General features: G+C 38.3%; 2 protein-coding genes across 2 annotated transcripts in view; one reads left to right on the forward strand and one right to left on the reverse strand.

Moving 5' to 3' along the window:
* The window catches only part of LOC131555238 (protein adenylyltransferase SelO-like), a 24,604-nt gene extending 4,866 nt beyond the window's left edge, over window positions 1–19,738 (forward strand). Inside the window, exons 7-19 of the mRNA XM_058801107.1 lie at window positions 2,894–2,961; window positions 3,639–3,726; window positions 4,622–4,691; window positions 5,323–5,395; window positions 5,958–6,041; window positions 8,101–8,230; window positions 8,738–8,782; window positions 8,871–8,952; window positions 9,042–9,134; window positions 12,526–12,605; window positions 13,450–13,493; window positions 17,296–17,375; window positions 17,694–19,738. Of these exons, the coding sequence (XP_058657090.1) occupies window positions 2,894–2,961; window positions 3,639–3,726; window positions 4,622–4,691; window positions 5,323–5,395; window positions 5,958–6,041; window positions 8,101–8,230; window positions 8,738–8,782; window positions 8,871–8,952; window positions 9,042–9,134; window positions 12,526–12,605; window positions 13,450–13,493; window positions 17,296–17,375; window positions 17,694–17,816 (1,060 nt within the window). The 3' untranslated portion in view covers window positions 17,817–19,738. The remainder of the gene's footprint in view (window positions 1–2,893; window positions 2,962–3,638; window positions 3,727–4,621; window positions 4,692–5,322; window positions 5,396–5,957; window positions 6,042–8,100; window positions 8,231–8,737; window positions 8,783–8,870; window positions 8,953–9,041; window positions 9,135–12,525; window positions 12,606–13,449; window positions 13,494–17,295; window positions 17,376–17,693) is intronic.
* A 344-nt stretch (window positions 19,739–20,082) lies between these two features.
* APBB1IP (amyloid beta precursor protein binding family B member 1 interacting protein) overlaps window positions 20,083–27,145 on the reverse strand; it is a 64,022-nt gene continuing 56,959 nt past the window's right edge. The window contains exons 13-14 of the mRNA XM_058810648.1: window positions 23,764–23,861; window positions 20,083–21,800 (exon numbers count right to left, since the gene is read on the reverse strand). Of these exons, the coding sequence (XP_058666631.1) occupies window positions 21,270–21,800; window positions 23,764–23,861 (629 nt within the window). The 3' untranslated portion in view covers window positions 20,083–21,269. The remainder of the gene's footprint in view (window positions 21,801–23,763; window positions 23,862–27,145) is intronic.

The raw sequence follows: 27,145 nt of genomic DNA on the forward strand, positions 1-27,145 counted from the left end.
CTTCCGACACTTCGACACTTCCTTCCTTCCTTCCTTCCTTCCTTCCTTCCTTCCTTCCGACACTTCCTTCCGACACTTCCTTCCGACACTTCCTTCCGACACTTCCTTCCGACACTTCCTTCCTTCCTTCCTTCCGACACTTCCTTCCGACACTTCCTTCCGACACTTCCTTCCTTCCTTCCGACACTTCCTTCCGACACTTCCTTCCGACACTTCCTTCCGACACTTCCTTCCTTCCGACACTTCCTTCCGACACTTCCTTCCGACACTTCCTTCCTTCCTTCCGACACTTCCTTCCGACACTTCCTCCCGACACTTCCTTCCTTCCTTCCTTCCGACACTTCCTTCCGACACTTCCTTCCGACACTTCCTTCCTTCCTTCCGACACTTCCTTCCGACACTTCCTTCCGACACTTCCTTCCTTCCTTCCGACACTTCCTTCCGACACTTCCTTCCGACACTTCCTTCCGACACTTCCTTCCTTCCGACACTTCCTTCCGACACTTCCTTCCGACACTTCCTTCCGACACTTCCTTCCTTCCTTCCGACACTTCCTTCCGACACTTCCTCCCGACACTTCCTTCCTTCCGACACTTCCTTCCTTCTTTCCATGCTGTTCCAGCTTCTTTGCTGTGGGAGCAATTTCAGTGCTCTGTTTCCTGTGGGTCAGTGTACAGCTGGTCTGCTGCTGCCTTACAGTACTTACCAACTGCAGGGACCATTGGAGAGCTACTTTTCTGGTGGGAATGTGTGGCTGCTCAGCTACCTGGCCAGCTCTCAAGTGTTGCACGTCCGTGCTAACTAAATGTTGAGGCCTCCATGGATTTTTTATCTGCAGTAGAAGTGCTGGTATTCTGTACGAATTTTGCAGAGAGCCTGCTAAGAGCTACACAGTAAAAAGGAAACAACCTTTCTGGCAGAGGTCTGTCCAAAACAGTAAAGTTTAGTAGCACAACTTTTGTGCCTTCTGTCCCCTATTGCTCAGCTGCACAGAGTATTTTGTAGGTGCCTGAGGTTCCTTCTCTGTTTCTAAGTTTTATTGTTTTCTCTTGAAGGATTAAGATTTTCTTCTTCCATCTCATTTAGCTCGGAGCATTTTGTACTTAATACTACAGACATACTAATTGGTTCCAAATGAGTATTAAAAGAAAAAAACAAAACACTCTAATTCTACTTGTATCAATACAGCTCCAATAAAAGGAGCAGATTGATTTCTGTATATTGTCCCCCTCCTGAAATAATTCACTGCCTGTTCTTTGCAGTTAGCAAAACGTTCAGCTTGAATAGCTACTAGGTATCTTTAAAAATACTGAATACAATAACAATAATTTAGTTTCAAACCCACAGTTACTGTTGCAAGCAACTGCACTAGGTAAGACTTCATGCTATTTCTTTTCATTACCTTTTTGTACATATTTTTGTTTATATGGATTTCCCACATTTTTGGTTCAGCCGAATTCTTTCTAAAATTTCAATGCTCAAGTATGTAAAACCAGAATCTAGTGTACTTCCAAAATTAAACTCTTGAGAATTAACACCGTGGCTGTCTTAGGTCATATTTATGAATGGAATAATAGGTTTGTCTCTTGTTCTTTGCTGTGTACCTCGAAGAAAAGTTTGGTTCTGTCTTCTCTGCTGTCTTCAACTACCTAATAGCAGATATAAATAGCTCTAGATCAGGTTGCTCAAATTCCCATCGAACCTGACCGTGAATATTTCCAGGGATGGTGCCTTTCTGGGGCAACCTGTTCAGTGTCTCACCACCCTCTGAGTAAAAAGCTTCTTCCTAATATCTGATCTAGACCTGCCCTCTTTCAGATTGCAGCCATTCCTCCTTGTCCTATTGCTAGAGGCCCTGGTAAAGGGTACCTGTCCAGTTCTTGTAGGCTCCTTTGGGGACTGGAAGGGGCTGTAAGGTCTCTCTTTACTCCCCATGAACAGCCCCAGCTCTCAGTCTGTCCTCACAGAAGAGTTGTTCCAGCTCTGGTTATTTCCAGACCCACTTCAATAGGTCCATGTCTCTCCTGAGTAAAGAATATTTTCCAGTTAACAAGCAAAGATAAAGAAGAATTATACAAAGAATTATACAAAGTGAGCTAAATTATCCTCCAGCTAGAGTCTTGAACAGGGAGTCTTCTGTGCCTATTGAGGGGATAAAATCTTTTTGGGAAGATGGCACCAAGCTGGATTGTCAGAGTAATCCCAGTTGTTTTGGAGCGAAAACATCCTACTTGTTAACCTTAGATGAACATGATGCCCTTTTTTGTGAGGATTGTGAGTTTGTGAGGATTGATTTTTCCTGACAGAACAGGAAATACAAGGAAATTACATATTTTATGTAATTAAAACAAATTAATGCAAGTTGTGAAATATTTTAAAGCAAGTTTTACTGAACTCTCACAAACCTCAATATTTGGATAAACATGAAAATTTATAGGATGTGCAGAATTTTAAGGCAAATGAAAGGAAGAGATTGGTTTTAAAAATCCAAGTACCAGTAGCAGTGATTGCTAAGGGTCACAGACTTGTCCCTGAAGTTTCTGACATAATTTTGGCTCATGTCAAGGGCAACCTCCATCTGATGCAGCAATTTGGTTTCTAATTTCTCTCTCCTCATAATTTCCATGTTGTCCCCAGGGAAATTGGGACTTAGTTAATGTTACAATCACAGTAATCTGTCACTGCTCTTTTTGAGAGCAGCCATCTTCCAAGAAAAGTCTTGTTAAGCCTCAGGATCTTTTTTGCCTGTGTCATTTGTAAATACAAAGTTATGCCACCAAAACAATCTTTCTTCTTATGAAGAAAATGAATTTATATAAAATATCACTTTGATCTTCAATATTAATTACTTTTGCTGAGATAATTTTTAACATTCATTTCTTGTTTGCTGCAGCTTAGTTGTAAGTGATGATGATGTGTGGAGAGACCAGTTTTACAATGGAAATATTAAGAAAGAAAGAGGTAATGAGCATATTTTAAAATATTACAACATTGTAACTTAATTCTCCATGAAAAAATGTGTAATAAAAAGTAACAAATTGGCTTAATTTAATTTATTAAGATATAAAACCCCTCCTGAGAAAATCAATCTGAAATATATCTTGGTTGAAGAAAGCCCTCTGAACTGGTCTTCTATGATTGTGGCATATGTATTGAAAGAATATAATTTTGATTTTCATTTCCCATTACAAAAATGATATTGAAATCTTGGGAAGCTTTCTGTTGTTGTGATAGCACTACCAGGATGCATGGAATGCTGCTGTGGCTATATCATTGCTGTATCATCTATACCTGCTCTGAAAAAGAGAGAGATGGCACAACATGGGGACAAACCTGTTTGTGTTCTTTCTTTGAGGCTGGCATTTCTGAAGTGATTCTAGTATTAATACAATAACAGAATTTTGCCTGTGCTTGCTGGTATAGCAAATCAAGCTTCATCATTAAAATGCATGTGTGGTAAAATTATGTTATACATATTCATCTGTTATGTGTTAGGCATACTTAAAAAAATACCATTTGAACTGTGTGTATACAAACTTTGTGTCTATAGAAACAACACATGGTGGCTTTTGCTATGGAACTGTTTTATTTTGTTGATGCTCTGTTTCCATTTAAACACTCTTGTCTTTATATTTAAGGTGCAATAGTGCTACGAGTTGCCAAGTCGTGGTTTCGTATAGGATCCTTGGAAATCTTGGCTCACTCTGGGGAACTGGACTTACTAAGGTTTGAATTGAATCTTCACAGTAACTGAAATAGTTTTCTCAAGCATCAACTTACATTAGAATTCATGTATACAGTTGGAATTTAGACGTCAATTATTTAGCAAGTGAGATTACATAATTCAGAAAGGTAATCTGCTATTTTTATACAGGCATACCAAAGATCTTACATCACAAAGGTAAAACCCTTGAGATGTGTAAAAGCCTGGATCTTACAAAATGAGGAAAGTTTTATACCTAGGTACTTCCGGTAACTAAGCACTAGGGAGGAGTTGTTTCAAAAAGATTTGTGAGTTGAAAGTGTGAGTTCCTACATTTCTCAGTTTTCTGTGACAGGTCCTGCAAATTTCAATGCATGTATCCCATTTCCCTAAGCCTGTCTTGTAGGAATGTGGAGAACTGTTTTGGGAACAGTCAGCTACTGTGGAAGTAACCCTACTCCATAAGAATTCAGTCAGAACATTTTCTTTGTGAGAATTCTGATGTAGAATGGTTATTCCTTCTAATCTTATACCGTTTTTTTGGAAATGCAAACTCTTATTTTTTCCCTAAGAAATGGATATTGCTGCATGCAGAACCATGTCCTGGTGTGCTCTGGAGATTTAATGCGGGGATAATTTTAACTCTGAAGATTTAATGTGGGGATAATTTTAACTCTCTCTGTTTTAATTTTAAGACTGTGTCCAGTCTTATTTATGGCTACAACCTTAGGTTTTATCTCTAAGAATTTTGGAAGAGCTTAATGTGATTAATAGACTTAGTCTAAACAGATTGATTTTTTAAAATATCTATTTGTGGCAAGCTGTAGATCAACATTTTGCTGTTTGAAAACAAGAATTTTTAATGATCAGTTCCAAAGTACCAGTTTTGTTTAAAGAATTCTTTTTCTGCTGTTACAGAAGATTGCTAGACTTTATCATCCAGGAACATTTTCCATCAATAGCTATGAATGATTCAAATAGATACCTGGTAAGTCTTTTTTGAGAGTAATTTTTATTTTCCACAAGCATATGAACAAAAATTACAGGAAGATCTTCACAATTTCAAGTTTTACAAGATTTTAAAATTTGAAGTGAGCTTCCAGGTTTTATTAGCAAAAGTTTGTTAATTCTCTGCAGTAAAAATGTACTTCTTGATTTTTTTTGTTTTCTCAAAGTCAAATGTGAACATTTTTTACCAGTTTCCATTTTGGAAATGTTTATTGTGAAGCTTCCATTTTTTGTTCTATTTTGTTCTTTTACAAATAGGTTATCAGTGATCAGTTATGTTGTGAGGAAATGTGCTTTTGCTAATGTAAATGTAGTATAAATGGTATATTCTAGTACACTGCCTAGTATAAATAGTATGTTTTGGTTTTTTTTTTTTTTAATTTTACTTCTTCATTACTTTAAGGGCATCTGTGTATACTTATTTGACTATAGTCTTTGCTGAATAAGGTTATTATGCATTCATATAATTTAGAATGGGAATGACAAGTCCTGACAGATGCTTAAATTTGAAAAATGGAATGTATTACATATTTCTAAAGTGAATAAAATGCTTATGTATTTCAATGTTTTTGATACAGAGGACTTGAAGTAAAAGATATATTTGATTTCAGGAATTTTTCTCTACGGTCGTGTCAGAGACTGCGAATCTCATTTCCTTGTGGATGTCTGTGGGGTTTGCACATGGTAAGGTGCCAGATGACTTTGGCTTTAGGGGAGGGACACTTTACAGTAATGGACTTAAAATGGCTTTTATTTGTCACCTTGATATTTTGTTTTGCTGATGTGTTCACCTACAGCTTTATCTGTCACACAAGGGGCTTTGTGAAAGAGTTACACTGTCTGATCTCTCAGAGCACAGCTCTGACAGGATGAGAATAGGGGAGCAAGAATACTCAGAGCTGTTGCAGCAGTGCAGTGCACAAAGACAGGGTGCTGATGCCATGTGTGAGTTTAACTGCTCTGAATCTGATCCCTCCACAGCCAGCCCTGGCCTGTTACAGTGCTCAGGACATGGAGCTATCTGGCTCTGCTGCAGATTTGTGGGATTTACCCCAAAACAGCAGCAGGAGCAGCAGCCTGGCTGTGCTGTGGGGCATGTGCTGGGGGCACAGGGATGGGGACATTCTTCAGAGTCTGATTCCTGAGAGCTCTCTAAATTCAATGCACCTGTTTCACAGCAGAATGCCTAGAGACTGGGGTTCAGGTGGAGTTTTAACTTTTGTTTCTCCTTTCTGTTTAACTGTAGGTGTGTGCAATACAGATAACTTCAGTTTGTTGTCCATAACAATAGATTATGGTCCATTTGGATTTATGGACTCCTATGACCCCGGTGAGTGTAGCATCTGGTTTTTTTGTTTGTTTGGTTGGTTTTGGTTTTTTGAGTTTTTTTACTTAAAATAATCTTTTTATATTAAATTATATAGTTTCCATTGCATGAAAACTCCTTTCATTATTAGCAGAAAAACCCTAAGCATGTGTACTGTTTGAAGAGCTTTAGGGAAAAAAATTGCATTAGTGACCAGTTTTATGATACACTATATAGGTTGCATTCAATGACTAAAAGTCTTGTTAATGAAATATTACTATTAAACCCATTTCCATGAGAGTGTTTCTACTTGATCACCATCAATTCAATAGATACTACAACAGAAGCCTAGAAAACTAAAAATTGTGTATTGCTGGAAGCAGCCAAAAGCAGAAGTGGAATACAGTAACTTGCATGCATGAAAGCTCTAGTTTTATAGTCACAGCAGCTAATTATATGGTGGAAGAAAAGAAATCAAACCTACACAGTCATGGGAACCTTTCTTTGAAAGTATTAACTCAGCCAGTCTGGGATTGATAGGTACAGGTTCAGTATGTACATAAATGTGTATTCTTAGAATATTGTTTATAGTTTGCAACTGAATAAACTTCAGAATCAGCAGTGGTTATCTTGCTATGTGTTTTCATGCCTGCAGCCTCAAATTAAGGAAAAGTCATGAGAATAAATGTCATATTGTTTCTATTGTATTGAACAAAATGGGGATTTTTTCCTTTTAGATCTTTCTTTATAGGGTGGGTTGAACCCATCTGGCAATTAAGCCACTGGCTCACCCCTCCCTGCTGTGGGCTGAGTGAGACAATTGGAAAAGCAAGGCTAAGAAAAAGCTTATGGATCAAGATAATGACATTTGTATAAGTCAAGGGGAAAAAATGACAGGAGTGAGCAGCAAGTGATGCAAAGAGAATCACTCACCATATGTCACCACCAGACTGATGCCAAGTCAGTTCCCAAGCAACAAATGCCTTGGAAAAACTACCCCCAGTTTTTATTGCTGATCATGATGTTGTAAGTGTGGAATATCGCTTTGGTCAGCTGAGCTCAGCTGTCCCAGCTGCATCCCTTCCTATCTGGCCCACCCCAGCCTCATTTTCTGGGCTTGCAGAATGAGAATTGAGCCCTTGATGCTGGGCCAGCCCTGCTGAGCAATGTGTAGAACATTGCTGTGCTATCAGCACTGCTTTGGTCACAAGTTCAACACACAGCTCCAGACAGGCTGTTGTGAACAGAACTAACTATCCCAGCCAGACAGTGTGCCCTAGAGCCAGATGAGAAGTGTTAGAGTCAAAATTCAGATTGGAACCACTCACCAGATCTGACAGATGAGTTGGGAGTGTCCTCCTTAAAACTCCATTTGCTGTCAGTGTCCTCTGAGGACTCAGGTGATGCTGTGTGCATTGATCAGCTTAGCTGGGTTTGATCTGAGTGAGGGGCTCCCACTGATCCCCTCACACACTGCTGCTCTAGATAGAATATTTTACTACTGGATATAAAATCCAGATATAGGCGTATTTTTTATGTGAATACAAAGCTCGATTGTCCAATTGAAACAAATCTTGCTTAGGTGGCCTATTAAATACATGTTTACTGTACAGGTAAATACATGTTTACTATATGTGTGACTTTTCCACAAACACTTAAATCCTGAATCTAGTTGGACATTTGTTTGCTTAATCTATGTGCTAAATATGTTTGCTTAATCTATGTGCACTAGAAGTAGTACAAATACTGAACTTAAGTGTAAAAGACTGTTTTTAATGAAAAAGTGTTTATTTTTCGCTGTAATCATCTGAACTTACCTTGTATCTTCAGGTAGGAAAATGTCACTTGTAACATATGGGAAGTTGTGTGTGCAGGATGTATTCCTTAGATTTGCAAATGATAGATCTTGAGTTAATTCACTTTTAATAAGTATTCTTGTGATCTAATTTTAAATATTTAAGTGGTTTTAAGTCTTCTATAAGTTTGCTGTGTAAGTATAAAAATGAATGTATTTCAATATTTTATCATTGATTCTTTATTGTAATTACTCTGTTATGGAAAAGTAATGTTTTGTTTGAAACAGATTTTGTTCCAAATACATCTGATGATGAAAGGAGGTATAAAATAGGAAATCAGGCAAGTGTTGGGCTGTTTAATCTGAGCAAGCTGTTACAAGCTCTAAAACCTTTATTGGATCCCAGGCAAAAGCAGCTGTAAGTAATCCTTAAAATATCATAATGCTTAAAGGAACTAGTGAGATGGAGACACTGTAATCACCATATGCTTAGGAAAGAAAGGGATTTGCTTTTAAGATATTTCATTTTTTTTAACTGGGAATTGATTCTGGATTAGTTGTTAGCCAGAATAAGATTAGAGGGTGGGGAGAAAAGTTTTTGTTGGGTCAAAAATAGTAGTAAAATAGGACTATAGGGAGCTATTGATGTTGTGTGATCCTTTTTCCTTTCACTAAGGTAGGACTTTTGCCCATAGTTTTCTGTTCTCAGTTTGCCTCGCTTGTTTTTTAAGACATTTTATTAGGAAGACCATGCATTGTCCTGAAGTAATGAAACAGTTTTTAATAGCCTCCTGTAAAGAGATGATTCAGAGTATCAGTGTTTCTGAGATAGCAGGCAGAAGTTTTTGTTGTTTGGTGTACAGCAGGATTATACCTGCAGCAGCATTTCAGTTCCTTAGAACTTGACATTTCTTCTGTTTTGCAGAGCTTCCCAGATTTTGGAGGGGTTTGGTGAGCACTATCACAGTCGGTATGCACTTGCAGAACTGAAACCTTCTAATTACAATGCTATAAAATATATAATGTTCACAACTTCCATACTTTGTTACTATTTTCAGTTTCACAGAACTATTCAAAACAAAATTGGGTCTTCTTGGGGAGAATGAGAGTGATAACTATTTGATTGCTTTCCTCTTAAAAGTGAGTTTACTTTGATAATTTTGTTGGCAAACATCTGAACTGGTACCCCACACTTGAAAAGCACTCATAGAAGTGTCTTTATTCACTAGATTATGGAAGATACAAAGGCTGATTTTACAATGACATTCCGAGAGCTGAGTGAAATTACTGCAGACCAGTTAAAGAAGCTCCATATTCCTGAGGTATAAATACAAGCACCCAGTCCTAGGAATGCTTAATATAAAAAGAGTAAATCAAATTGGACATAACTCTGATATAGCAGAGGCTATCTCAAGCCGTGATTTGTCTGGGAAATATGTTATTGTGTCATTATTAAGGGACAGAGGGACTAATACACCTGTGTCAGGCTACCACCCCTTGTTAAGCCTGTATCTGGTAATGATGGATATGTTAATGAAAAGTGCTAATGAAATGTGCATTCATGAAAAATGCTCAAGTCAGATTTTGACCCTTTGGTATAGGTCCAATATGAGTGGTAATAAATACTCATACACAACTGGGAATGTGATTTTTGTCACATTTAATGTGGGTCTGCTACAAAGAATTTTCTTCCCCTTCATCTCCCTGTTTTTTTGTTGTTTTGTTTAAGAATACCTTTTGTTCAGTAAGTGAAGTTGCACAGGACTCATGAGGAAAATTTCAGCCTCAGGTCAACCAGACTGTTCCTGTCATGGGTTTACCAGGTGGCCTAAACCTCTGCTCTCAGGCATATTTACTTGTCTTGGTATCTAATGATAAGTGAGATTCCATCTCAACATAAATTCCTGCTACAAATCTTTTCCCAGCATGGCCTCTGCCCTTCCTTGAGCAAGAGATTGGTTTTAAATGTAACTTAAAGCATGAGAATACATTTTGCTCTTGTGTCCTGCTCAGCCTGCTATCTCATCCTGTGTTGCTCTAACTTAGACTAAACTTATTCTTCAGGAAATACGTGAGAGTACTTAAATTTTTTACTTGGATGTAGTGCAATCTTTGAAAGTGGAAATATAGCTGACATATTTGAACTGGACTGAGATTCTAGGCAAGTCATAATGGAATAAAAAAGCAAAAGGGAAATTCTGAAAAGGAAGCTTGTAATATGGTTCTGAAAAGGAACCTAAACAGGAAAGAAAATGGCCTTTTTGCAGGAGCCAAAATGATTTTTTTTTCCTTTTATTTTTTAATATAGTGATGTATTTCCATGTGATGAATACTGTTAATTTTGCCTGGGAAACTTCATTGCCTTCCCCAGACATCTGATTTATGTCTGTTTTTGAAGCCAATTTAAAATGAGAGCAGGACTTAGGAGGTTGTTTTTAGGCAGCAGGATGACAATGTAAAACACTGAATGAAAATGAGGAGTTGATGGTTCTTTTTCCATGTATAGTTAAGTGGTTTTGAGCAAATTTTCTGATTTTCCTTGTTTTCTTCTGTTAAGTAAGAGGTCTATCCTGACCTTTTCTATGAACTTGAAGCCATTAAGAGTTTAAAAGTTTTGATACTCTAGAGGTAAGCAACAAAAAAACGCCGGAGTTGTGGCTTTGGAATTATTTGTTTGCACAGGAGGGTGATAAGAGAATGGGTGCATTTGTAAGAGAAGGTATTTTTGTCATGGAACCCAAGGGATTTTTCCATTTATGGCAACTCCATCTTCCCATCTTTGAAGGTGTTAGCTGAGGAACCAGCAATTGCGGTGTAGTTGTGATCCTGCTGCTACACCAAGGGTCATTTCCAGCCCTCACTTGGTAGCAACCTGATCTTTTTTTTTTTTTCTCACACAATGAAATGATTTAGCCCACAAATTCTGAGTTTCAAAACTGATGTGGAAAAACAAGTACAATTTTATGCTGGTAAAAAGTTTTCATTGTTTTAAAGAATTTCAATTTTAAAGTAATTTCATCTCTGTTTATTTACACACTTTATCAGCAAGTTTTCATATTGATTTGTGCATCAATATTAAAGATTTTTTCAGCTGCATACCAAAATTGACCTAAAAATGCTAGAATCCTTTGGGAACACTGCAGGAGTCCTTGCATTTAGTATTAACTGAAAACATTATGAAATTCCTCCTAAAGCAGCCTAACTCTGCACATCTTTGAACAAATGCTTGATTCTCATACTCACCTGTTTTCCACCTGCCTGATTCCCAGTTCTTAGTCATTTCTGTGCTCATTTTTATGATCAAATATAATTTTCATATACTTTTTACTCTTATTCCTCAAAAAAGCCCCAAACCAAAAATTCCAGATGGGATGAAAACTTTTTCTTCTTGTTTTTAATTTCCCTTCCTTTTTTTTTTTTTTTTTCTTGAATATGTGCTGTTTAGCTCCTTTTATCTATGTCCATTTCTTCCTAATCTGTTCTTTCTCTGAAGTTCATTTTTTGTCTGTGAGCTGAGGAATATGAAGCAGCTGTTGGCTCAGTGTAATCAGCCAGGGAGGCCTGGTTTGTGTTTGCTGTCCATCATGGAGGCAGTAACCCCAAGCTCTGATTCCTTGCTGTCAGCATCTTCCAAGTTCTGTCTCCTCTCCTGCTGTCTCTATTCTTCTCAGTTTTCTCCTATCCCTGTAGCTTTTAGTTTCTCTTTCTCTCTACCTTTTCTTTATTTATATATTTTGCTTATTGCACACTTTTTGATGAAAAACAATTATATTAATATATCTGACCCATGTATGAGTCTCAGAAGAAAGTGAAACCTGTAATTATGTAGCTTAAAAAATCAAATAGGTCAGACAATAAGCAAAGGAAGAATAGGGGTGAAGTGCTAGAGGTGTTTAGGTAAAATTTGTCATAACAGAGGTGGATTCATGAGGCTGCATCATGCTAGCAAAAATAAATAATTTGAATACAGAGCAAAAGATAGTAGTGGAATGTTTAGGGAGAAAATTCTTTGAAGGGTCCTAATACGTTTGTCTTTTAAATCCTTTTATTGCTCATTGTCCTGCTTTCAGCTGGGATAAGAGTTAATTCTCTTCCTAGTAGCTGGTAGAGTGCCATGTTTTGGATTCAGATTGTGGATAATGCTGATAACACACTGAAGGTGTGTTAGCTGTTGCTGAGCAGGGCTTACACTGAGTCAAGGACTTTGCAGCTTCTCGTGGTGCCCTGCCAGCAAGGAGGCTGGGGGTGGACGAGGAGCTGGGAGGGGACAGAGCCAGGACAGCTGACCCAAACTGGCCACAGGGATATCCCACAGCACTTGGTGCCATGCTCAGCAAACAAACCAGCAGAGAGCTCAGGGGGATACCCTGCCTGGGAACTGGCTGGGCATAGGTTGGTGAGCAATTGATTTTCATTTGCATCACTTGTTTATGTTGGGTTTTATTTCAGTCTCCTTTTGATATTTTCCTTCACATTGCTATTATTATTGTTGTTATTAAATTATTTCAATTATTAAACTGATCTTATCTCAACCCAAGAGTTTTCTTACTTTTAACCTTACTTTAAACCTCAGCTGAGGTTTAAAGGGCAAGTGGTTGTGTGAGGCTTAGTTGCCAGCTGGGGCTAAAACACAGTATTTGTTGCTTACTTTGGTTTTTGCTTAACAGAAAAATAATTCTGATTATCTGCCAATAAATGTTTCTTTCTCTTTAGGAATTCTGGGCTCTCCAGGATCTGAGTAAACACAAATTATTTTCAGAGTGGGTTACTATGTACCTCCTGAGATTAAACAGGCAAGTCTGGTTGTAGTTTAAAGTCTGTATTTGCCAGAAGCAGGCAAAATTAATCTACAGTGATTTTGCATAGTCTTTAATGGGTCTAACAAACTGGCCCAAACATGGTTTCATATGTCTTTTTTGTTTTCTTGGCTCTACATTCTGCTGGATTCAACAATAATTACTGTTGTAGTTCTGTTTTGACACTCAGGTGCATAAAAATGACATGGTAGGAGTAATTTCTATTCTTTGTCCTTCACTGAGCACCTGATCAGTTTTCCTTGGTTAACAGTTTTTCTTCAAATAGCAATCCTACAGATTCTGTCCAAGAATCACAAACAGGCTTTGCAAGTACATAGGAATGAATAGTGTTTAATTACTGCTTATTTATATATATTTACTATGTAATAACATTGCTTTATGGTGGCAGGGGATGGAAATTGAACAGTTGCAAATACACAGATTGTATTTGGAAACCATGGTGTTGCATAGATAGGAATGCACAGGACTCTTTTGTGTTAAATCAATAAAGAATCTAACATTTTTTTTCTTAGTTATATATGGTATGTATGGCTAATAGTAGTCAAAATAAATACATATCAGGTACTTGGAAATTTTATTCAGTAAACAAAATTCTTAGGGGAAAAGTCAATACAAGGCACAAAACCTACAAGAAAGTGTGCAGTTTTTTCCAAGTCTAATTATTCATAGAGATTCACACCAGCTTCTGCCAAACACAAAAGCAGAGCACTTAATGATTTTAATGGAAGTCAAATAAGATATATCTAAAAATAAATCAGCTTAATCCTCACTAGCTAAAGTGCTTTCTGTTTTTTTCTTTTTGTTTGTTTTTGATGTGTAGTAACAATGGTGACTCAGATGCCAAAAGAAGAACAAGAATGGCAAGTGAGTAAAACAATCCAAAGGAGTCATCTGCTTGCAGATGGCAAATATCTATTTACATATGTTTCTTTTGTGGTAGGTGTTTTTCTTTTTGGGTAGAACTAAAATACAGTATTTTTTTTAAGAGGAGAAACTCTCATTATGCTGCTCCAAATCTTGTAGCAATATACAATTCATTCTGTCTGTCTCTGCCCTTTCTACATGCTACACAGAATTCAGATTTCTGATAGGGACACACTTTTTCTTTCTGTCACCCAGAGGAAAAACTCCTTGTGAAAGGACTATCTGGTCATGGGAGGCAAAGTAAGGTGCTTTGATTTTCCAAGTTATGCTAAAGACAAAATGGCAAAGGTTCTGCAGTTAGGTATCACAGCAGAAACAGTGCATATGAAACTCCAAGAATTGTTCAGCGGGAGATATTTTTGATCTGCAGTAAGCTGCTGTGGTAAATTTGTGAAATTTGCTTATAAGAGAAAATGAGCTACTGAAAATCAATGGCCAAAAGGGAATAAAGGAACTACAAGATATGATCAAACTCTGCCCAAGAGGCTTCACTGTTACACTGCTTTGCAGGGTGCTTCCTGCCAAGCAGGATGGAAATGGCTGCACTCTTTTGTTGGGTATTGATTGGCCCCTTTCTTCTAAAGCTCCAATCGATTTCCCAGGAAAATGGCAGGAGCTGGCACTGACTTTCAGTAATGAGGCAGTAAAACTACAGAGGGCACAATTTATGGTTTCAGGTTTGCAGCCCCATCTAACAAAGGCTCTATACTTTTTAAAGAATACATCTTAAAATTCTATATGCATTTTAGAAAGTTAATATGAAAAGAGCTACCAAGAAGAAATATTTATTTTATTGGTTTTCAGTAGGGTTAAGAAGCTTCATCTGTGAGTTTCTGAGGCCCTTCACTCAATTATCGTTTTGAATTTTCAAGTTCCTGTTTTCCTCAGCTAAAATTGAATGCTGAAAACTGTCTAAACACATATCTTATTTTTCTGTATCTTCTAAATCTGCTTTTAGAGAAAATCATGACATTCTGAGGTTTTATTCCAAATCAGAAAGGATCCTAATTTGTCAATGATCTTCTGCAAAACATTATGTTTTTCTACATGCACCTCAGAGGATTTCATAGTACAGGCAGAAGACAGATGAAACATGGAAAAGGGTTTTTGCCTCCAAAATGACACTTGTGCTAATGGTCTTAGTTTTGGTAGCAGTCAAAACCTGATCTTCAAAGATTCATGGTTCAGTTCATTTTCTTCCATATAATCAACCATCACTCTCTATTCATACAGCAGAGCTGCAAAAATTTATAATAGGCTATTGATGTTAGTTTGTTATTGTTTTATTTAAAATCAACAATCCTTGTTGGACTTTTGCTAGGTGCCCAATATTACAGTGTGACTGAAATTTCTTACAGAGGTTTTGGGGATTTTTTTTTTGTTCTTTTTTACATTTTTATATCCATGGATTTAAATAGATTACTTAGGTGCCCCTGTGGTCTCTTAAAAAATTATTTCAGTTTTTGTTTTGTTTGTTGGTTGTTTGAGCATTTGCTTGTAACAGCTGTCCTTGTCAGCACAACTTCCAGCAGAAATCTGGCTCAATTCAGGCAAGTCTGCATTTTTATCCAGCATTTCATGTTGAAGACAAATCTGTCCAGGCTCCTCAGATTCTCAACTGGGTTGGGAAGTTCCACTAAATTGTGTACTGCTGTCTTTGATTGACCTTGAATATATTGGCATTAACACCTCATTATTCATCACCCTTCCCTAATTGTTAGTGTCATAAAAAATCTCACTTCTCAACATACATTAGCTTGAATCATTTAAAGTCATCACTTATTAATTTTTTTTTTCTGTTCTTAGTAGTGTTTTATCTTGTACTGCCTAAACTTAGTTCTTCTGGAGTTGATCAAAAAGTTTTGACAATCCAAGTCTAAAATTGTATTTCTTTACAAAAGCAGCATGTAAAAAAAGTAGACCAGATAATGCTTATAAAGGGCACAAAAATTCTTTTGCTTTGTCCTTTTCTTACCTGGCTTGTATTACTCTTTGATAATTATCTTGTCACTTGTGTTAAATACTGACATTTTTAAAGCCACTGTGAAACTTGTCAATTTGCAATTGTTAAGAATTTATTTCTGGGACAAATATTCTCCTGCTAAAATGACTCACAGCTCTAATGTGAATTACCATTTTTTGAATGAGTCATATGTTAACTTTTTCACCTTTTAAAATATTTTTTAAAATAGTTATCACACTTTACTATTGATAACCCATTTACTGGATTAAATCAAATACTTGGCCAGAGCAAATTGTTTTGCCAAGTGGTAAAACACTGTTCTTTAGCAGTTAGGGCAGAGTGTTGTTATGCCTGTGTAGAGGTTATCAGGATTCCCAGTAAACAGTTGTATTTGTTGACTTTTTTAATATGTAAATACATACTAGACAAGGGGGATGTGAAAAAGAAGAATGTCTGTGACCCCTTCTAATATATTATTTGTAAATAGAATAATTTAATAACTTATTGATTAAAGGACTTGAATAGAGGGAAGTTTGAGATGGTAATTTTGATCATTCCCCTGCTTTTTCCAATACCCTCTTTCAAATATGCTGTAAGGGTATTTATAAGAATATTTCATAAAGGCCCATGGGTTTTTAAAAATAAATATATAAACCTAAAATTTATTAATATAAAACCTACTGGGACATCAGGGGAAAGAGAAGGGGCTGAAGTTTGTGTATGTCCATAAATCACAGACTTTTGGTTTCAAGTGCATGAGTGAAACACCTTTGGTATCACTAATCCCTTAATGTAAAAAATGCTTACTGAACTGGGGAAAATATACAGAACAATGGCAAATTAAGATTTCAAAGCATGCTTGAAGTGTTAGAATTATTCTGTAACATTGTTTTGATTATTAGGTAAAGGGAAAACTTACTGAAGTAGAATTCTAGCCTTTAATTGCAGAACAAAAATAAGACTTTCATTGACATAATCTGCCAAAAAATTGATAATTAGAGCCATGTGTGCTGATATGAATTGTCCCTGGCATACAGTTTGGCAAAACTCCTTATATAAATTGTTAATGGCTCTGTTGTAGGATATATCCTAGTTTACTAATTCAGCAGTTTTATTTTCTCGTGTTGCTACATTCTCTCTACTGCTCATTAGACAAAAGCAGCCTGGAACAAGCCAGGGAAGCAGTGCAGTTGTCATGAGGGTTTCCAAAAGGATACAACAGGCAGCTGTGGAAAAAACTGAGGAACCTCTGCCTACCCTCAGCCAGGAGATTAAAAGGAAAGTTGAAAAAGTAGTTTCTAAAAAATACAGCTGAATTTTAACATTAAAGGCTTTTATGGCCTATATACATATAATTTAAAGGATATCTTAGTAATTACTTTGTAAATTAAATAATACAATATTCATTTTTGTGATCTCCAGGAAGGTATTGACAACATTGAAATGTTTTCCATCAACGCAGCAGGAACCTGAGCCATGGTAAACTCATTGCACTTGAAAAGCCTGCTGGTGTTCCTGACAGGAAATCCTTCCTCTATCAATGTGCTGTGCTACTCTAATTTCTGTTTGGCATTTTGGCACTACTGATAGTGCAAGTTTAAAAAATTCTTTTAGCAACTCAGAGAATTAAGTAGAGTGATAAATTCCTTTTCCTTTTTATGCATTTTTTCTTGATCTGCAAATTTAACGCTTGAAGATTTCAGTGACATGTTTCAATGACTGTTTTCCTTTTGTTTAATATGTCTAAATAAATTTAACATTATTTACTCTTGGTTTCAGCTGTTAATCCTAGATACATACTTAGGAATTGGATGGCAGAATCAGCAGTGCAAAAAGCTAATTTGAATGATTTCTCGGAGGTAAATTATCTATTTTTTTTTCTTGACAGATTTAATAATAACTGGCATAACAGCTATTGAAACAATTTTTACATTTACACTTTGAATTGTATTACATTTTGACCAAAATTGTACCATGAAACAGCAATTGCTATTTAAAATATTAACAGAATTATTAATAGTATTAATTATAACATAAATAGTAGTGAGTGTATTAATAGTAGTACAAATAATAGTAAGCAATTCATGTGATAGTTTCTGGAGTCAGGAGGAAAAACCTTTCTTTGTTTACCAGAAAACATTTGATATAAAAACTTACCCATTTTTAATGGCTTCCAGGTTGAGCTCCTAGAGCAGGTTTTGCAGCAGCCTTTTCAGAGGCAGGAGGCTGCAGAGAGAGCTGGGTACTCCCTGCGCCCCCCAGCCTGGGCCAGGCATCTCAAAGTCAGCTGTTCATCCTGAGGGAAAGTCAAACAAGCAAGAAGAATGATCAAGGTCAAAGCTCAAGCCTGCAAATTGGGCTAATGGATCAAGGCCAACAGGAACTTCTCCCTTAGACTTTGTGGACTGGAATCTGTTCTTGACCAACTTAGGAAGTCTCAAGATTAAAGAAGTGCATCACTATGGATGGTTGCATCAGCAGATTATCCTGGCATTGACAACTCTGCCTCTCACATTCAGCTGTGCTTTACTTTGAGTCCCAATGTTTAAGTTCTGCCAAACTGTAACACTTAACCTCTCAAAACTCATGCTGATCAGGTGGGTCTTTAGCTTAAAATAGCTTTTAGTGACTGATCAATTTAAAATTTATCTAAGCTAGTTTTAATAATGCAGTATTTTGATGAATTTTCTTCTTGCTGTTACTCATCAAATTTAGCTGTGTTCTGCAGACATAAATGTTCTTAAATCTTACAGGCCTAGCACAGAGAATCATCTTAGACCTTGACACCTTTTCTCATTCTGATTGTGTTTTGTCCCGTTAAACCTACAAAAGATTTAAGGGAAATTCAGTTAAATAGTTAGCAAAGATGTCTGTCTTGGGAGAGACAAAAGATGTCTGTCTGACTCCAGAGTAAGTTTTGGTGTCTTTGTTGGTGTCAGGTGCTTATCCAGAGGACCACTTCTTTTTGAAAGCATCTTTTGATAGGAGTAGAAAGATTATTGGTGCATAGATATGAAGTCTCAGGAAAAATTTGCTGTTTGGCCCTGGAAAAGGACTGTGTTGGGAGCATCTCAGCTGAGACTGCTTCCATTTCGGGTATGGAGGAAGGTTAAAAAGGACATGCTGCAATTTCAGATATTTTCAGGCTAAAATACTATAAGGTCTAGTGATGTGCAGACCATTTAGAAGACAATAGATTAGGTAGAGGTAGAAGGATTAATTTCTTTTTACAAATGCTTTGAACTACAGCATTGAAATAACTTTTTGTATTTTGCAGCGTGTTTTAGTACCAGATCAAACCAGATAATTGTGTTCAATAAGAGTAAGCTTTGTTCTTTGAATGAAGTTTAAATCTTACATGTAAAAAATTTCATGTAACCGTGTACCTACACAAAATAGTTGATAGAGGTCTAATCATCACAGCATTTTACTTCATTTCTGGAGTTTTCTGTAAGCTTTGATTTTTTTTGTTTTGAAGAAAGTTTAACTTCTTTTGTGTAAGATTAAGTGCATGAATTATGATCGACTGCAGATATAAAATGTATTAAAATTGATTTTTTTGTGTTGTAACAAAAGAGAAGGGAGGAAATAGGGTGGGAGGCTGAGCATTCTGGTGAGAAGAGTGAATGCTAGCAAAGCCATTGTAAAAGTCGCAGTGCTTTGTGACCTTACTGTGCAAATTTTTCCAAGGACATGTTCTGCTTTATTTTGATGCTGGGTGTATATTTCATAAAAGTAATTTGATTTAAAAACAGTTGACTTGCAGACAGCTGCTGTCACCTAAGTATGTCAAATATGTGCACTCCTAATACCTAGTCAGAAAATGACATCTAGCTCTTCAATGATTCTGCATAATGCTTCCTTCAGTTATATATGGAAAGGGATTGGGAAACAGTAATCCTTTCCTCATTTTAAATTTTTTTTTTAAACTCCTGGTTTTAACCCTCTTATTTTTAGGCTGTTGCTATTTTCCCCCTCCACTTTAAACTGAGGTTTGTTTGAGCCTTACACTAGTCTAGAGGGGATTTTTAAGTTTGGCAGTTTGAAGGTGCTTTGATACCTTTGGAATGTCCCAGTGTGTCAATTCAACACTTCCAGGTGACACTTTGGTTAATGGTGGGCATACTTCTTTGGTGAGAGCTTTTTGCTCAGTTCAGCTGAAAGCAAGGGAGCTCAAAAACCAGTAAGAGCTGGATGGACTCTCTCTGTGTCAGCTTAACATGGTGTTTATGGCAAAATCATTTCAGGAAGAAATGCATGTGGTTTCAAACACTGTTTTCAGCTTTAAATAAAATAAAACAAAAGAAAATAAAATATTTTTTTTAAAGCAGTAATTTCAAAGGGAAAGGTTCTTTATCAAGTCATGGTTACAGCCTTCTTATTTCTGCTAAGCTTGTAATGCAGGTGTGTAAGTATTGACAAACCAACCTTAAGCCACAAATAAGACTAGAGGTGACCCAAAACACAGACAGTGGCACTGCCACCAGCTTGTCATTCTCTTGACTCCATCACCACTTCTGGATCTAGAAATCCATTCTGACAAACACAGCAGGCTCACCCCCTCCTCTGTCAGCTGCTTGCATGCGTTTATTTATTTAGACCACACACTTTGCTTTTTATGCTTTTTTATAATTTAAAATACAGAGACATACTGCTGATGGTATCCTAGAAGGTCAGGTGTGCATGAGAAGAGGCAAACACCAGAATAAAGAAAAACAAAGTTTAGAAGGTATAGGCAAAAGTTCTTTAAAATATTTGAAGTTCCAATTGCCAGTAAAATGGCTGTTCATTAGCTGTGACACTTTGTACAGATATAAAATAGAAGCTATTTTTATTTAAGAGCTAACAATGAATGCTTCCTAAATCAACAGTGGAGAATTAAATGGGGAGAACAAAGGAAAAACCTGTGGGAAGAAACATTCCTATCAGGTACAAGATAATTACTAAGTCTTTCACAAGACACATCATTTCTAGATACAGTTTGAAGACAGATGTTAACCAAGAGAAAAAAAATTCCTGCTTACCATGGAAGCATACATAATTTCAAAATAAAACTTTTTTCTTTGTCAAATGTAACCAAATAAATGAGATTTCAAAGCAGCAGCTGTGAATGCTGACAGGTATGACTCAGTTGCATATAGAAACAGGAGTGTACAACATTTAGGGTGACACTGTCTGGAAATGGTCCTGGCACTAACTTGCATCTCACAATAATCTAGCTGAGGTTTTCATTTTTAAGACAGACTATTAAAAAAAAAATTAAAAGCATCTTTGTATTGGAAGAAAGCCCCCACAACTGGAACTCTTCTGATAAAGAACTTTTAAGGGCATTTCTGTGAAAAGGGATCTTCCTTCCCACTTCTCAAAATTTGCATGAGGACATTGTATTTTTCCTTTAACTCCAATTCTACTAAAAAGGCAGCCAGAGTAGATGAATTTCAGTTTCTGAAATGGCTGCCTCCAGAGTGCTGCTCCACCATCCCTGGCTGTTCTTGTGGAGGGAAGCAAGACTCTCCAGCTAATTCTTACCTTGGCCTGGTGCTGGAATGGGAGTTAAGAGCAGGGGATGGTGAGGTGCAGGGGGAAAGGACAAAGGTTACAGGGACAAAGCGGGGGACAAAGGGTACCCCATCGTCTTGAGTTCAAAAGAAACTCTGCAGGAGAATTCCTCCTGGAGAATCCTGATCCAGGCATGATCTTCTGTGGTGCCTCACAAAACCAGCTATGTCTTAAAGTCTACTCACTCCCAGAGTTCAGGAGCTGTTACCCCTTTTCTTCTCAAGAGCTTTCATTAGGTCAGACATGAAATCTGCTTGCTTGCCTCCCCCTGTAATCACAGGTGGCCCTGCTGACTGTGGCTCTCCACCTTGTCCTGTGTTTTCCAGCCTTTTGGGAGGAAGTGGTACAGGTTTCTTCACTGGAAGTGGTGGTGGCTTACTGGCGACAGGTGGAGGGGGTAATGGCACATCTCCATTACTGCTGCTGGACACTGGTGGTGGTGGAGGCACAAAATCAGGAGGTGGTTCACAGAAATCAGATGATGGTGGTGGAGGAGGAAAATCAATCTTCAGTGTAGGTGGTGGTGCTGGAAAGCTCTCTGGATCTGTTAGGAAAATGCCACTGTCTCGTATCACTTTGGAGGGTAGAACTGGTGAAGCAGAAATAGCAGATGAGCGCCTTTCAGGTGGAGGAGGAGGCTGCAGTGAGGTCCTCTTACTCTGGACTTTCTGTGGCCTCAGCAACGGTTGTGCCTGGCCAGGTGCACTGCCATTATTTGTTTCAGCCTTTAATAAGCAGAAAAATAAAAGGACAGACACAGTAAGTAAACCTGTAAACTAATACCACGGCCTAAGAACATAAAAAGATGTGAAAATACATGAGTGTAGTAGACAGGGAAATTAGGTGGAGTACATTTTGCCTGAAACATGAAGAGTATTTTGTTGTCTTTCTGAAGCTGCCCATAGAGGTTTTGACAGTGGAATCCTCTCTGTTGACAGTATTCATAGTGCTGCTTTGAATGCTGTCCACAGAAGATGAGTGCTTTTAAAATTTCAAGTAATTGCAGTTTGTAAGACTAACACCATGGAAGTATCTTTGGGATTCATTTTCCTTGAACCTGGAAGAAATGATCTTTGAATACTGACCACCTCTCTTGGACCCCTCTTTCCTTCAGGGCCTTCTCCCATGGGATTCTTCCAAGAAGATTCCTAAAGATGTTAAAGTTAGCTCTCCTGGAGTCCTGGAGTTTGAAATCTGTCTCTCTGTCCTGCTACCTCTTCCTTCAATACTGAACTCTACAGTCTCGTGGTCTCTGCAGCCAAGGCTGCCCCAAGTGCTGCATGTCCAGCAAGGCCTTCCCTGTTTGTTAGTCTAAGGTCAGGCAGCCCAGCATTCCTTGTGGGATCCTTCACTACCTGGGACAGAAATTGTCATCAATGCTTTCCAGGAACCTCCTGCACTGCTTGTGCTTTGCTTCTCCAGAAGATGTCAGGGCAGTCAAAGCCCCCCAAGAACCAGGGCCTGTGACTGTGGGGCTGCTTCCAGCTGCCTGCAGAAGGCCTCATCCGCTCTCTCCTTCTGATCGGGCGGCCTGTGGTGAACACCCACAACGGTGTCACCCTTCCTAGCCCGCCCTTTTATCCTCACCAGGGCAGAGCTCGGCACACTCCAAGTGTTGCTTCACATCGAGTGCAACTCCACCACTGCACTTTCCTGGTCTGTCTCTCCTAAACAGCCGGTGGCCCTTCATGACAACACTGCAGTCACGGGAGCCCTCCCACCATGTCCATAACTGCAATGGGATCAAAGCCCAATGGCTGCACACAGATCTCTGGTTCCTCCTATTTGCTGCTTCTAGAGAAAAGTGCTCTGCACCCCTGCAGCAACATTAATTCTAGCACGAGCTAATTATAACGTGTGCCTCCTCTTCCTCACTCCTTGCCTACGAACATGGAAGTAAATGAGACAGAGGAGGAGGGAACCAGTGGCTGAGTTCTCAGAATGTGATCTGGTCCATAGGAAGTAAGGTTCAGAACAGAGAAACAGGAGGAACTTAAAGACAGAAACAAGAAGTGTAGAACATGTGATGCTGGTGACAGGAAAATCTGAGGAATTTAATTTCATTTGTCCTGTGCACTTCATACATGATGAAGAGATTGAATGATGAACTGCAAACAAATGCACACTTTTTTTCTGTATAATGCTCTTGAGGTTCTCTTAGTGTACCCTTTGATATTTTGACTTGGTGCAATTACATGAAATTTGGAGCTTAACAAGAAATGCATTTAGAGCTGAAGGAAAACATGTAAGGTTTTCCCTTAGTTCTTCACAGTTTCTCCTTTCTTACACACTCATGTTCAGCTGTGCAGTGTTCCCTACTGAAAACACTATTGTATGTCTTGAGTTTCTAAGGCAACATCTTTTGTTTTTTGGCAAAGACAGAACATGGCACCAAGGTTCTGGCAGCACACTTTGAGACTATCCCAGCAGGTACATTCCTGTTCCTGCTACATGAACTCATGGCTGCTTGTTCTGAAGAACAGAAGCAGTGGGTGGCTGTGCCTTCACCTCCCATCGGAGGCTCCTGGTTCTGCACAGCACACACACTGTGTGCAGTGTGGGGGGCAGCCACCTTTCCCAGGGGCCAAATCATTCTCATTGGCACTTTGAGGGGGAAGACAGTAGGTGAAGGAAAACAAACTTGGAAAACTCATTCACAGATGACATTGAACTATATTAACTGCTCACTTGTGCCTCAGCTGTATCCACTTTCTTCTGAGTGTCTGGAATTTCTGCACTGGAACAATGGTCACTTTGGGGAATCTGTCCATTTGACTGAACAGTACCTGTGAGAAGGAGAGGAGCCAGAGGGAAGAGAGTGTTATGTTTCTGTGATATTAACCAGATCAGGGAATACCCAACAATAACAATTTCTTTAACAACTTCCACAAGGAAACACTTGTTACAGATTTTGTACACATAACTCAGTAAAATCTGTTTTCTACTTCAAGCTCATTTTGGGACTTTTCTTATTCAGTTTATTACTTAAGGAAAATAAAGTACCTTACATTAAAATCCATAAGCACCTTACATTAAAATACCTGTGTTTCATAACAGCATTTTGAGGTTTGCAGTGTGTTATAGTATTACTAGTATTACTATATTCCCAGGTTTTATTGCCTTTTTTTATGTTTAGTTTAGGCTAAAGATGAAAAGCACCACAGTTTCATATTAATCAGTCATTGCAGTGGAAAGTCTGAAATCCTACCAAGGGGCTGATCCACTTTCTTTAGTAAATGAGCTAAAACATCTCCCCAGCTCTGAAATATCTGCCCCACTTGGAGTCACAAAGATCTGTGAACTTCACTGTGGTCTCAGATTAGTGCAGATCTGAAAGCTGGCTGAGTTAAAGCTCTGCAAAACATCTGCCCACCATTTCTCCTTGTGCAAGGGATATGCATAAATAACCCAGTACTGTCAAATGGAGTAAGTGAATGTGAGACCAAAGAACAAATTTACAAGTTTAATTATAAAAAAATCCTCTGCCCCTGTGTAGTTTGATGAGGATTAAATACTCTCCATTTTAGTGCAGCACTTTTGAAAGCTGTGTGTGTCAAAGTAGTAGACAGAGTTTGGTGCCTAGAGACCTGCATTGGCAAACCTTAATGACTGCCTTAGCTCTATTATAATTTACAGCTCTGAGATCCAGTGAAGTTCCACTCCTGTACTTCTCAGATATTAGTGAACCCTTAGCTGTCTACAGGGTAGACTAAGCACAACAATGGCTTTAATCTTAACACATACTTTACTGATCAGCAAAGAGGTTCCAGGAATATGATAAGAAGTAGAATAAAGTATTTTTACTGCCATACCTGCAAATCCCATGACTGGCAGAGAAGAAAAACTCTGCAGTGTGCCTAATTTACTAAGGCTATTTAAGCTTCAAGAGATGACAGAAGGTGGTCTAACATGCTGAGGTTTTATACCTGTGCCTGCATATTGTTCAGCATATTTAATCCAAAGTACCGTTTGGATCATTCAAACTATAATCTTGTATTTGTTGAAGGACTCACATGGAAGTCAGCAAAGAGATAAAACCAATCTTGTGGCTCTCCTTCCTCAGTGGAAGCAGATGTAAATCCCTGGGTTCTGTGGCCCAAAAGGGTTATGCTCCCTAAAGTGGAGCAAGTTACTGTCTCACCTCCCTTTGTGTGCTGTTCATAGCAGAGCAAGAGTTTGGTTTTCACACTGCTCAGAGACGTTGCTGCCCTTAGTCATACTGAGATTTAACTAAATGAAGGAGAGCAGAGAGAGATCTACTCTATTTGGTGTAGGTATGGTGGTCTACTTGGCAAAAATGATGTAACAGAAGGCTGGAACATGGTAATCTGTTTCTTCTTCTGTTAATGGATATAAACTATGCAAGACTTGAAAGCAACACTTCATACATCATCTCCTGCCAGCCAGCTAATGGACTCCCAGACAATATAGTATGTGAGCCCATGCATTCTATTCTCAAGATTTATTTTTAATTTAAATGTTATAATATTTTTTACAATTTCTTCAAAATTTTATAGCGAATTAGTATTTGTTTTAAGGCAAAAAAGGTAGTCCAAATAATGCAAAATATAGACACCCAAATGCAAAATATTTATCCTTGTAGTGATAAGGAACATCTGCATAGTGACATCTTCCATCTTTCAAACATCATGATATTGTGATGCATATCACGCACGACCACTACATACACTGATTTTTTTAGTGTTCAAAGGCACACAGGCACAAAGCAAAGAGGGAAACAACACCTGGGACGCTTCAGAGCCACAGACTACACAGACTGGGGTACATGTGAACACACCAATGTTGGTTACAGCACTGTGTCCAGGGAATAATGGCTACATGCTAAGTGAGAATTTCACCTGCCTTCCTTGGCGGCCACTGAAGTTAACAGAGTACAGCCCTGCCCAGTTCACACAGGACTGTAGTTTTCCATAGCAGATTTCAGCCTCTACTGAAGTCAGCTCATACAAATGGCTACGGAGCCATCTGAAAACAGAAGTGAACATCCTTTGTTCCTTTTCCAAAACACAAACCAACAGCTGCTCACAGTTAGGGAGTTCTAGCAGCATAGTCAGGCCCCAGGCTTTATATAGGGCAGCTATGACAAGTGTAAGATACCCAGAATCACAGTGAATTGCCTCAATTACAACACTAATGATCCTTCAGAGTTAATTCCATACAGAGACAGTATACACGACTAAAACCTTTCCAGGCTACTTAACCATTTAATGCAATCCATTAGTTAAAATTCACAGATATTCTATTGAACACATGCAGTGCTCATGGATTCTAGTCAGGAGCTGAAGTCTCAGAGATGTATATACACCCTTATAGGGCCTCAGTCCTGCCCATATCCAGGACAGATGGCAGCACCAGCATGGAGCCCCCCTGGCCAGACCATTCTCTACTGCTGTGTCAGCACCTGAACACCAATGTCCCAGGACTGCCAAATCCACCCTCACTCAAGTACACTTCCTCCTGTCAAGGGTTGACACTGGTCAGATGCCAGGCACCCACAGAAGCTGCTCACTCACTCCTCTCTGCAGCTGGACAGAGGAGAGAAATTTAACAAACAATCAGTGGGCTCAGAGAAGTGGGAGAGATCACTTACCAAATACCACCAAGGGCAAAACAGGCACAACTTAGAGATACAAAGTGAATTTATTGCTAACAAAATCAGAGCAGGATAATGAGTAGTAAAACAAGCCCTTAAAAACACCTTCCCCTATCAGAAACTTCCCTGATCTCAAAACAGTCTGTTACTGCTCTCCCCACAACAGATGTGTATTTATCAACATGATTTGACTCCAAGGAACAGTAGGAAGACCACCTTCTATCTCATGTACTCAAAAAACATGAACTGAACTGAAGCCCTAGAAAGGTATTTGAGTTGTCTACATGAGAAGACAGAGTATTAACTTCCAACAGTAATTTCAACTTTACCTGCCTTATGACAGTAAGTACTTGGCCAGCATATAAAGCATATCTTAAACATGCAAACTAGAAATAGTCATGCAAGTTACAGCTACTATCATGCACTGTTGTACTGGTATCATTATTAGATCAGTAA

Source organism: Ammospiza caudacuta, chromosome 1 (assembly GCF_027887145.1).
Source record: "Ammospiza caudacuta isolate bAmmCau1 chromosome 1, bAmmCau1.pri, whole genome shotgun sequence".
Taxonomy (NCBI): Eukaryota; Metazoa; Chordata; class Aves; order Passeriformes; family Passerellidae; genus Ammospiza; species Ammospiza caudacuta.